Source organism: Dermacentor variabilis, chromosome 3, assembly GCF_050947875.1.
Source record: "Dermacentor variabilis isolate Ectoservices chromosome 3, ASM5094787v1, whole genome shotgun sequence".
Taxonomy (NCBI): domain Eukaryota; kingdom Metazoa; phylum Arthropoda; class Arachnida; order Ixodida; family Ixodidae; genus Dermacentor; species Dermacentor variabilis.
The window spans coordinates 239265498-239278461 of NC_134570.1; the positions used below are offsets into that span (position 1 = coordinate 239265498).

At 48.3% G+C, this 12964-nt stretch overlaps 1 protein-coding gene across 1 annotated transcript in view; it reads left to right on the top strand.

The window, feature by feature from the left end:
- The first annotated feature begins 5499 nt into the window (after positions 1-5499).
- Positions 5500-12964, top strand: part of LOC142574442 (uncharacterized) — a 131141-nt gene continuing 123676 nt past the window's right edge. Inside the window, exon 1 of the mRNA XM_075683519.1 lies at positions 5500-5676. Coding sequence (XP_075539634.1) covers positions 5552-5676 — 125 coding nt within the window. The 5' untranslated portion in view covers positions 5500-5551. The remainder of the gene's footprint in view (positions 5677-12964) is intronic.

Here is a 12964-nt window from a genome sequence, read left to right on the forward strand (position 1 = left end):
CTGTTATGATTCTGTGCTTCGCAACAGACGTGCGCCGTACCTTCGAGGACGTGGAGAAGCAGTCAGAAAAATCCTTTATCAGGGCATATATCTGTTTCTTTTGGGCTTCAGGGAGTCTCGGGTTGACGGTAATTGATCTGTCGATACTGCAGGTTCCTGGCAGGGCAGTTGACGTAGTTAGGCTGCATAATTCGGTCGCTTCACAGAACTCGTGGAAATAGGCAATAGCTGTTCCTTGTGCGATGTGTTGGAATTCATTACCGAAATTTGTAAGTGCGACATTTGCACGGCCATCGCTTAAGTGAACAGGGCCCCGAGCCACGCAAATACCTTTGTTGAAAAGGAGCTCTATGTTTCCATCCGCTATGCCTTCGCGGTCGGAAAATCTTTCATTCTCCACAAGAACCATTATACTGCAGCGTGGCGGCACAGTTACGTCATCGTCAACGACGCGCAGTGCAGCGAGACGTCGCTCCTCCGATTCTTCCACAGGTATAGCTTGTTTTGTCGAGAAAGATACACTGGACCTACGTAGGTTAATTATGGCGCCGTTAGCTTGTAGAAAATCCATTCCCAATATAAGTTCCCGTGAACATTCTGGCAGTACAATAAAGTCAGAAACGTAAGTAAAGCCTTTTATCGTAAGTCTTGCGGTGCATCGGCCAAGGGGCGTAATAAGATGGCCGCCTGCCGTGCGTATCTGCGGACCAGTCCACTTCGTCACAACTTTTTTAAGGTGCTTCGCCATCTCGAAGCTTACTACCGAATAATCGGCGCCGGTGTCGAGAAAGGCATTCAGCTCGCATCCGTCTATTATCAACCGCAAATCTGACGTAATCGTTTCGTTCCTGCACCTGTAGACTGGAATTATCTCGTCACCGCACTGGAATCGCGTTGGAGGATCTTCGTAACTCTGGTTATCAGTGGCCTCACCTCCACAGGTCGCTTGCTTCAGCTTTCCTGGTGTGGGCTTGGTGAACGACGCCTAGGCAATCTTGGAGACGCGCGTGGGCTAGGCGATCGGTAGCGCATGGGCGACGGTGATCGTGGTTGACGTTGGCGAGGAGGAACGGGGCTTTGGCGCGTCGACAAGCATTCTTCGATCTCCGCTGGCCGTTCACCGTTTCGGGGGCATGGTGCGCTTAAGGGAAAACCCCTTAACCCAACTTGACGGTACGGACAGAACCTATAAAGGTGACCCGCGTCTCCGCAGTGGTAACACAGAGGCCTGCGCTCGTGATCACGCCAGACGTCACTTTTCCGGGGCCATTGTTCCACCAAACGAGGTGCACTACGTGCTAAAGGGTGATAGGCAGCCGGTGGTTTCAGTAGACGAGGTGCACTGCGTACTGTAGGTGGGTAGGGAGCGGTCGTCGCAACTGCTCCACTACTGTGTACCGCGGTTTGCCTGAGTGCGTCGGCGTACGTTGGGGTGCGCCGCGTCGGCTGTGACTCACGCTCTGGATCCCGTATGACGTTCCTGAGTTCGTCCCGGACAACGTCGACGATAGCGCAGCTGGAGCCTGAGGTATCTGCAACTTGTTCAGCTCTTCCCTGATCACTGACCGGACAAGCTCCCGCAGGGCTTCCAGGTCGTTTGGCAGGCCTCCAGGGAAAACACGGACAGGTGCGCAGTTTGCCTCACGGTTGTATTGCCGAGCCCGCTGTTCCAGCGTCTTTTCGATGGTCGTTGCTTCGCATCTGAACTCGACGACCGTGCGCGGTGGGTTGCGGACGAGAACTGCGAAGAGTTCCTGCTTTACTCCACGCATGAGATGGCGCAGCTTCTTATCTTCACTCATGGTGGGATCAGCACGCTTGAACAGGCGGGACATGTCCTCGATATACATAGCCAGGTTCTCGTTTGTGAGCTGGTTCCTGGCTTGAAGTGCGATTTCCGCCTTTTCTTTACGATCCGTGCTGGCGTACGTTGCTAGCAGTTGTCCTCGAAATTCCTCCCAAGAGGTCAAAGAGGGTTCGTGGTTTTCATACCACGTTTTTGGGAAGTCTTCCAAAGCGAGAGCTACGTTACGGAGCTTCCGTCTCTCATTCCATTCATTAAAGCTCGCCACTCTCTCGAACAGTTCCAACCAATCTTCCACGTCTTCGAACGAGTCACCATGGAATATTGGTGGCTTGCGAGGTTGGCTTACGACTACCTGTGCCGGTGTTACCTGGGTAGTAATTGTGGCGGCGTCCGTTGTGGGAGTTTCTCTCGGCAAGAAGAGAAGAGAGCCGAATTCGGGCGAGTCACCTCGAAGACGGCGACTGGTCCGCTGGTGTACAGGTGTCAGTTCCACGGGATGGACTCGTGGGTTGTCGGGGCTACGCTGACTTTCGTTCGTGGGGCTTCGACTCATACCCCGCACCTCCACCAGAAATGTAACGATGTTAGTAAAACAACGATATTTATTAAAGGCGAACTTGTGCCCACAAGTTAAAGTCACTGCTGTCGTGAAGAAATCAGCGGAAGTCGCGTTCGCAAACTGGGCTCGAACCGTCTTCCTCTTCTCCTCGCGTGACACCTCGTGCGCGTGGCGCATGCGAGCCAGGTCCAACTGGCGGCCCGTGCCACAAAGATCGCTGCCTGTTGTTGCTGAACAACACCACTGTATGACGTGCACAGTGCCCAATGCAAAGGTCGCGCAACTTGAATGTCACTAAGTTTGTCGCGGCAATATGCTTTAGGTCTGCTACGCTACCGCATCGCGGGCAAGTTTATGAAGCCAATGCTTCGGGAAATATTTTGCTTACTTAAAAGTGATTGGGATAGGTCGCCGTCTGCAAGAGCTTCGGGCCATAGCTAGGGGTCTGTTTAGCTTTCTATGTACTGAGGCGGATATGACCTGCGCCATGTAAAAGTGCTTCCCGAGTTCGTTGTATGAGAGAAGATACGTAACCTCCAAGCCTGGCTGTCCTGGCGTGACGCGTTCTGTAAGCCTTCGCGCTGAGCCGACTCGTTGAGATTAGTCGGAGCTTCGTCAATTTCTGCCATGTGTGCGGGAAACCAAATGATCGTGTGTGGATTAAGTAGGAAACACTAAGTGGACACTATCACCGGCCCACATTTTGTGCACCGGTTACACCGCGGACAAAAATCCCCTTTTAACGCCGTCTTCCGTATAGCCTCATGTTAAGTGGAAAGCAAAGCCAACAGTTGTCTTATGCAAGCAATGGATAGTTCCATGGGAGAAGTTGGGTTTCGCTTTGCTCGATTCAATACCTAACATGCCCCCGAAAAGAAGCCTAACCGCAGCGGTCGCAAATAAACGTATCTGAAGACCACCTACCTACAGATGCTCCAATCGTTTGAGGGTCAATGCAGATGGGTCTGTCAACGACAAACTGTCGTGAGCGTGAAGTCGGCGTTAAACCATTGATAATATCGAAAGATATAAACACTGCCCGCATGCCAGTGATGAGTTTTGCATGGTCTTCATTTCTCAAAATTATTGAAAGTAGCAAAATGCTTACTCACTCATCTGTTCAAACGCGAACTTAGTGACGATAGTAACGACTAGAATGACTGTCAACCTGCGGGCAAGATCACGTTTCACGATATTATAAACCCAGATCTACGTCCTCTTAGAGGTCAGCACAAACGTGGCCACTAAGACAGTGCCGTCCCACGTGGCGATACCCTATTGCACTTTTTTATCCACCAACTTCAATTTTACCTTGCGGTAATAGCCGCCTGCACTCTGGAGTGTCTGGAGAGTTCCACATTGTTTCCGTTGCGCACCAAAAGCGTTCACCTACACACTTCGTTATAATTAATATGGGACGTACCGTCCGCGAATTGCACACAACGCCACGTCAGAGCTGACCAGTTGCATGCGCTGGGCGAATGTCCTAAGTATAGAATGGATTCATCACTAAGGCTTGCCGCTTTAGGATCACCACGAAATTATTAATGCGAAAGTATTATATTTCCCATGAGGCAGAAAATCCGGCATTTTAAGCAAAGAGTGGCATTAAATATCATCATCAGTGGCGTCATCAGCGTCTTGTATGACGTCAATAGTAATACAGAATTAAAGTTAAAACAAGGTGAACCAATACGACTTCACGTGGAGTAAAAGGAGCGAAGGTGAACTAAAGTGCATTAAAGTGTATTAAGGTTGGTATAAATTTGTGCAAGGTGGTTGAAGGTGGGTTAAGTGGACGAAGGCTGGTACAAATAAGAGCAAGGTGGATTAAGGATGCTACAGATTACAGCAAGGTGTATTAAAGTGCTCTAAGGTAGAGCTGTGAGGGACTGTGACAATGTATGGCTTCACGTATTATGGTCATAAGCAATTAATTAGGCAAGTTATGTTTTCGCATTCAAATCACGTAAGCATACTTAAGTGACTGACATTTTTTTTACAGCGAGAAAATATCGAGAGGCGTGCACTACTGCAGTACAACCTCCTCGTCTTTTGAGCTCGTCTGTAGTTTTTTTATGTGCTTGGATTTTTTGCTGGTCGGAACAAGCGATTGTGGAAAGCTATAGCGTTCGTGTTGTAATCGCCCCCCGCCTCTCCGTCTTGCCTGTTCATTTTTTTATGTGTACTATCAATCTCAGTGTGACACATAGCGCGCGACTGGTTTGCCGCACGCTTTCGTGGTTTAGCCGATATAGAGCGATATTATATATGCTACCCTATTGCACAACTATCCGATTCTTGGCGCATCCGCCATTGTGGGTACGTGCCACGTTTCAAAAGCTCATCATGATCATCATCAGCAGCAGCATCATAATCATCATCATTATTTCTCGCCGACAACGAAGAAGCATCGCGCCCTGCGCACGAGCCGATCCGAAGTGTGGCGAGGACGAAAGCAGGTAGGCCTACATCGCTCAACCACATTTCTTTTAAACCAGTGAGAATGTGCGTCGAAACTCCCACCGCAATCGCATAATGAGAAGCTGTAACCTATCTTCTGTCGTGGAGTAGCAACAGTCTGATGTTAAGACAGTTGTACCGGAGCGGCGGCTGTTCACGTGAGTATCTTCGTATTCCATCTGAGGATTCTTTGACATTGCCAGAAAGCTGTCTGCTTCTTCAGGTAGAAATGCACAGCACTATGAAACGCAGGTTGTGCGCGTAGACGTACGCCTGCGCCTTTTTCTGTGCCGCAATGGAGAAAAATAACGCCAGTCGGTGAAAAATGAAGCTTTGTCTAGCAGATACTTATCTCAGTAATAATATCACAGTAATTTTATAGACAGACACGCCGTTGAAATCACTCTTTCTTCGCAAGTAGTGTTTATTCATATTCCGCTTTCTTTCAACGGCCAGTGGTTGTTTAAAATGCGCTGAATGTTGAGACTTTAAAGTGTTTTCGTGCACCGCTATCATGAGAAAACACCCTCCATTGCGGAGTTGGAAGGTGACTGTCAGTTTCCGTAAAAATAATACTGCTGCTCCACATAAAATAATATATGATGTCACGCTTAATGTCTCATGGCATCTGACCAGGGTGCTAAAGCAGTGCCTCACCACTCGACGTGGGTGGAGCATTGGCGCATGGTGCCCGTTCATACTGGACGTGAACCACAGAAGACATGCTGCTGCTGGCAACTGTGCTGCTCGCCCTCAACTGCGCTCACATGCAGCAATGCGGCGCGTTCGCCGGACCCGCGCGGCGGCACGAGAGCCCCTTCATGGAAGCACAAGAGCCGGCCACTAGGTACGTCATGTGACCTTAGTTGATTTGCGATTGCTAACCGCGCAGGTTTTAGTTACTCTTCCTTGCTGGTAAAGACGCGTACATGTACTCACGCATTCACGCGCACACAGACAGACAGACACAGACACAGGGAAGAACTCATGGAAAAAGGCGTAACCACGGACTGGCAGCTGTGGATAGAAGCTTTGCCGACCCACAGTTGTGAACGCAAGTCATAGTGAAAAGCACGGACCATGAAAGCAATAAAAAAAACGCGCGTGCCAGATTCTATGGACAAATGAAGTGACAAACAAAGTAAGAACAGAGTTTACGAACTGGTAATGTTTTTATCCCTATGTTCCGGCATCGACATCGCTATCTCCGACAGTGATCAACGAAATATGCGGCCCGCTGTTGTTTTTGCGTGGATATATAGCTCATCACTGTCGAAGATGTCTGTGTGAACCGCTCATTGATCGCACTCACGCGTGTCTTACATTGCTTTAAATTAGAACGAAGAGATTAGTATTCGAGGCATTATCAACACAAAATTAGGTGGCTGCTGCATTATCGTAGCTTCTGTTGGCATGACAAAAAAAGAAGGGCAGTATTACAGCCAGAGGACTAGTGGCACGCTTGCGCGATAATAATGCTGTAGGTTCTATGGTTCCTGCTTAGGTTGTATTAAGTAAATTGTAGTTGTAGGCCAGTGTTTTTGGTGTCCGCGTCTCTCCTTTTGTCTTGCTTCTACGGCGCTGGCAACATGAATCAAAACAGTGTTTAAGCAAGTTGGTTCTTCGAGGATCGTAGAAGCAGAAATTGTGGGACACAGGCACAAAAGGGAACGAACAGTTGTGGGCGTAGCTGCACTGTGAACTGGCTTCTTTATTGAAGTTCCCGCGCTTTTTATTTCGTCGCCCAATCTTATCCCTATTATCTTTCTTTGGCTTCTCGCAGAAAAGAGACTTCGTTTCTAGAAAAACGTGAATCAATTTTGCAATCGATTGTCCCGTTCAAAGCATTATTGGTCGCGAATTCGTAACCTATAATTTAAGCATGAATGCACGATATCGGCAGAAACATTCTTCCCTTAACTATTCTACTGGTCGCACTACAGTCGTGGGCATTTTAGTATCTAAAGAGTACAGTTCCAAGATGCAGTTCCCACTGTGGACGAATGCGTCGCTGCCGTCATCGAAGCTGCTGAGTTCAGAACCACGGGATCGGCTCCCGGCTGCTACTAGCGGTGGGGGTTGAAGGCAAAAAATGCTCGTGTACTGTGCTTTGCGAGCACGATAAAAAAACCATGTAGAGCAAGTAAATCCGGAGTCCCTCAATATGGCGTTCTTCACAATTTTTATCGTGCTTTCAGCAAGTACGACAAATTTTTTGAGCGGCGTCGCTCCTCTTGCGCCGACAGTCTGTGCATTAATTTACAGACAAGACATAAATGTTCTGAGGTCTCGCACGACCTAGGATATAGAAGGTATGCGAGGTTAAGGCCGGAAACACGTGACGGGGCAGCGTGCAGTCGAGACACAAAGGCACCGGTGCTCGTGATCGTTAATCCGAATTATTCTTCAAGTGACGGCACCTTGCATCCTTGCAGTGGCTCTGTATTAGTGCAGGATAGAATATATAACGCTAGCCTCTAGGGCTATGCGTGTGGAGGTGTAACCACACCTAGGAGGCCCGCTCAGCTTGAAGACGCCTGGCTGCCAGCTAGCCTGTCCTAAGTGACTGGCCCACTGGATCTTGCCTCGAGGCCCACAAACTACGCTTGTCTCCGATTTTCGAGTACTAATGTAGTCACCTCCGATGTTTAGGAATCGCGGTGGGCTTACGTCGGGAGGGTCAGCACCTTCAGTGGGAGTTTGCAGACGTGACGAGTAGGCGGCTTGAAATCTGGTGGCGCTTCTGGTGAGTCGCAGGAGCACCTCGTAGGGGAGCTTAGCCTCGGGGTCAAATGCGATCTTCTTTCATCATCATCTTCATCAGCCTAGTTACGCCCACTGCAGGGAAAAGGCCTCTCCCATACTCCTCCAACTGCCCCGGTCTTCTACTAATTGTGGCCATGTTGTCCCTGCAAACTCCTTAGTCTCATCCGCCCACATAACTTTCTGCCGCTCCCTGCTACGCTTCCCTTCCCTTGGAATCCAGTCCGTAACTCTTAATGACCATCGGTTATCTTCCCTCCTCATTACATGTCCTGCTCATGTCCATTTCTTTTTCTTGATTTCAACTAAGATATCATTAACTCGCGTTTGTTCCCTCACCCAATCTGCTCTTTTCTTATGCCTTAACGTTACACCTATCATTCTTCTTTCCATAGCTCGTTGCGTCGTTCTCAATTTCAGTAGAACCCTTTTCATAAGCCTCCAGGTTTCTTCCCCGTAGGTGACTACTGGTAAGACACAGCTGTTCTATACTTTTCTCTTGAGGGATAATGGCAACCTGCTGTTCATGATCTGAGAATGCCTGCCATACGCACCCCAGCCCATTCTTATTCTTCTGATTATTTCATTCTCATGATCCGGATCAGCAGTCACTACCTGTCCTAAGTAGATGTATTCCCTTACCACTTCCAGTGCCTCGCTACCTATCGTAAACTGCTGTCCTCTTCCGAGACTGTTAAACATTACTTTAGTTTTCTGCAGATCAATTTTTAGACCCACCTGTCTGCTTTTCCTCTCCAGGTCAGTGAGCATGCATCGCAATTCGTCGCTTGAGTTACTAAACGAGGCATCATCATCAGCGAATCGCAAGTTACAAAGCTATTCTCCATTAACTCTTATACCAAATTCTTCCCAATCCAGGTCTCTGAATACCTCCTTTAAACACGCTGTGAATATCATTGGAGAGATCGTATCTTCCTCGCTGACGCCCTTCTTTATTGGGATTTCGTTGCTTTCTTTATGGAGGACCACGGTGGCTGTGGAACCGCTATAAATATCTCAGTATTTTCCCATACGGCTCGCCTACACCCCGATTTAGTAGCGTGGTTTGCTGGGCCAGTTTGTGCATGGTGAACGTATGAGGGGGTTCTAGCAAGTACGGACGCGAGCACAAGTAGGAAGAAGCGGGCAGGACAGCGCTGAAGTATTGGGAATGTATTCCCAATAAACTGAATTTTATTGGGAATACATTCCACAAATCTCCGCCACGCATGCGTATATGAGCATGCATGGCATAAGTGTATACGAATGCGTGGCGGAGATATGTGGAATTTATTCCCAATAAACCTCAGTTGTAAGTCCAACGTTGTCCTGTCCGTTTCTTCTTACTTGTGCTCGCGTCCGTACTTGCTGGAACCCCTTATACGTACACCCTGATACCGTAACTAATGGATTAGTTACGTTTAATTAATCAATTAACTCCTTAAGTATTGGCTGCAGACCGCAAGTATCATAAGCAAAGTTGCAATGCACGTTAAGAAACATCTCAATAAATCGTTTTCAACACAATAAATCTCACGTGGCACTTTCTGCCGCGTTCCAAAGAGAACCCGCGAAATATGAAAAAAACACTACGTGACGGGGCGATTGCGCACTCTTATGTGCTGCTCTCAAGCGTGTGATGGATGAACGAGGCCGGCTGCAGCGAGCATGGCGCGCGACAGGGCGTTAAGTCTGGTGTAGATATCTGGGCATGCGGCTTTTATCGCCTGACGGCACAAATGCATCATGCTGGCTGAGCTGTGCCGAAGCGATAAAGCGTCTAAGGAGACGAAAGAGAATAAGAACATATAAGAACAAGAGCTGGCAGCCCGCTGACGCAGTGTAATGCGGTTGGGTGGGAAGGCAGCGTTAGGGGGCAGAAATAATTTTCCAGTGGTCTTCATTCTAAAAAGCGCACTTCGGTTATAATTCGTGTTCAAAGAAATCACCATCTGCTGCAATGCACATTTGGCCTCTCATAGGTACATTTTGTGAGGCGTTCTTCATCATGGTATCTGGGATAGAGTTGCTGACTGGCCTTATTTTTCTTTTAGGTTCTCTGATGTAGTTGTTAATGTCCGGTATACTTCATACTTGACGTAGCTCCAGAGAAAGAAATAGAGGGGAGTTAAATCTGGCGTCCGTGCCGGCCAAGTATTGGGCCCATGGCGTCCAATGCACTGCTGCGCGAATACTTCATGCTGCCATTTCCAAGCTTTGCTGCTGCCATGCGCTGGAGCACCTTCATGTTGATACCAAATATCATTGATCCCAGCCAACGGAACTTCGCAAAGAAAATCCTCAAGCGCCCCATCAAGGATGTCGTTGACGTATATTTCGCCTGTAAGCTTTTTATCGAAAACCACGTGGCCAATGATAGGGCCACCGCATATTCCATACTGCATGTTAACCGACCACTGATATTGTTGATGTATCTTAAAAACTCGGCGATGGTTTTCGTCGCTCCGCTAGTGAGTATTGTGGATGTTCACTCGGGCATTACATGAGAAGGTGGCTTTATCGATCCACAGTTTCTTGTTGACAAAGCCTTGGTCCTCTTCCGTCTTGACTATAATCCAGGTTGCAAAGTTCTTTCGATTTTGGAAATCGCGGAGCTCCAGCATCTGGTGCACCTGCACGGGGTTCGGATGAAGTTGCCTCTTGTTAAGTACTCTCCACACTGAACACTTTGACCCTACAGTTTCAGAACCCACGCTACGAACACTTGCATGTGGGTCTGAAGAAAATCTTTACAGAATATCTCTTCACGTCATCGCCCAGGATTGAAGATTTATGTCGTTTCGTCGTAAAACTCTCAGTCTGTCTCAGCGTTTAGTATGTACGCACAATCGTCATTGAGCTCAGACGCGTACCTGGATGCCAGCGTTGAAATACCTCAATTGCGCGCCTTCTATGTCCACTTGACGCACGTAGAACGATTATGCTTCATTACGATTCATTATGCAAAAAGGCGAGGCGTGCAGACAAGACACAAGAGAAGAGAAGTGGACAACACGAATTCCACTTCCTTTCCACTTCTCTTCTGTGTCCTGTCTGCATGCCTCACCTTTTTGCATAATGAATCCTTACCAACTAGCTCAGATTTCTGTCGTTCTAAGTCCTCATTGGAGTAAGCTATATCTGTCGCTCAACTTTGGTTACAACCAAATAGCGTTGCTGTGGAAAACACGCAAGGATACGGGTGCCCGAGGAGCACTGGATATATTGCACTTGGCTGGGATTGCTTCAAACGAGGTACATAAGATATGATCTACATCCGGTAAACTGGAACAGCCTTCGAGCGCACTCTCTAAGTGACTGACGCACCGGTCACAGTGTACAAGTGTGAACCTAGACGCGGCCACTCGATACTGCGACGACGAAGCAATGCGCACGTGCGGGGTGCGACGTCAAAAAAACTGCTGTAGACAGTAAGTGTGAGAATGACAGCAGACGGGGCCAGTGCGAAAAGAATCATCTAAAGAAGACAGGCGTAGTATTTCTTGAATCGACCGAAGGTTATTTTTGTTACCATTAGTTTTGTCCCGGTGTGATTTATCAGCTGTTATTCGAGCCCTAAGGTTTGAAGTTGTAGCATCATCGTTCAATTCGAAAGCTACTACAAGGTCATTTGTGTACAAAGGCAAAATTGTAGCAGCCGTCATCGCCTTCCATCGTTACCCATGTGCTTCGGCCTTTCCTTCTTTCAAGCAGAATCAGAATGCTGCTTTCGTCTTATCTTTTTCGTGGCTTTGGAAGCTTTATCGCTTCGGCAACGCTCGGCCAGCAGCATGCATTTGAACCGTCATGCGTTAAGAGCCACATGCAGAGATACCTACACCAGGCTGTCGCAAGCCAGTCTCGCTGCAGCCGACCTTGTTCATCCATCGCACTCTTCCGCTAGTGCCTCATCACGTGGCATTTTTCATATTAGAGCGCAGCTCTTTGGCGTCCGTTCCTGGGTTTCGCGTCGTCGTCGGCGTCGTCGTCGGCGTCGGCCTCGTAACCAGCTCCGCCCCCCTTTCATCCCCCCAGCGCTAGCAGCGACCGACTGATACCGCTGGATGCCGCTGACGCCGCTAGAGAGTCAAGATAACGTGACTGCATAGAACACCGTCGCCGCCATGCAGAAAGAGTATCAGTCAAAGGCATCAGTCAGTCGCTGCTATCTCTTCCCTCCTCCCTTTATCGTGTTGTCCGCTTGCTGCGCGCGCTTCTGCCCCCATCGTTTGCCGCTGGGTGTACACGCCGCCCCCCTCCGCTTCCGCTTACTGCTGGTTGCTCTCGACGGCGGCGATGAGCCTCCGCTTCGGCGGCGCGAACTGCAGGGTCTTCTCGGCGGCGGCGATGAGCTTCTGCTTCAGCCTCGCTTACTGCTGGTTGCTCTCGACGGCGGCAATGAGCCTCCGCTTCGGCGGCGCGAACGGCAGGGTCTTCTCGGCGGCGGCGCTTAGCCTCTGCTTCCCCCACGGCTGTGACAACCTCGCGAGGCACTTGTATAGATCTCGTCTTTGAGAATCAAGCATTGGTGTACCAAGTCGAACATATATCAGTCTATTTCTCCGACCACAAAGCTTCCTTCATGACTGTCAAGAACTGTTAGTGGAGTCTTTGTTAAAGGAATACGTGTGAAAAATAAAAAAAAAATTCTGTGATAGCGCATACATGTGTTGCTCGATTTCTTTGCCTCAATCTATCCAAAAGGTGAAACAGCTTATTTGCTGCGCTCAAATTTCACATTAGGAAGTAACCTAATCGTCGGTAATTTTTGGCGGGTTTTCTTTGGAACGCGGGAAAAAGGAACACGTGCAATATATCGTGTCGGAAACAATTTATTGAGAGGTTCCTCAAGGTGCTCTGAACATTGCGTATCACACTTGGGGTCTGCAGCAAATTGTTATAAATTGATTAATTAAACATAACTAATCCGTTAGTTAAGGGGAAAATAAAAAAATGGCCTGAGTAACTCTAGGCCAGTGCCAACATTATGCATTCTGTTCTACTCGCGTCCGGAGTGCCTTTCATTTTTAAAACGTTGGCTCAAACTATGTGGGACAATCTGTATATAACTCAGTAGCAGAAATAGATATCACTGTTCTGCAAACTGCATTTGTTATTACATGTTTCAGTTCACTTGATGTAGAAATTTGCAGTTTATGTTTACGTTATTAGCAAACATATTTTACGGAATCAACACACCTTATGAGTGAATACCTGCTTACTGATAAACTACTCCAAAACCCAGGCGGTGCCTTTTCGCCCCAGAAAGACAGTATGCACCGTACCTTCTCCGTTTGGGATCAGTAATATTCACATTACCTTCGCGCCTTTCCCTAACACCTCAGCTGCTTTCTTCCATGGACAAATGTTAT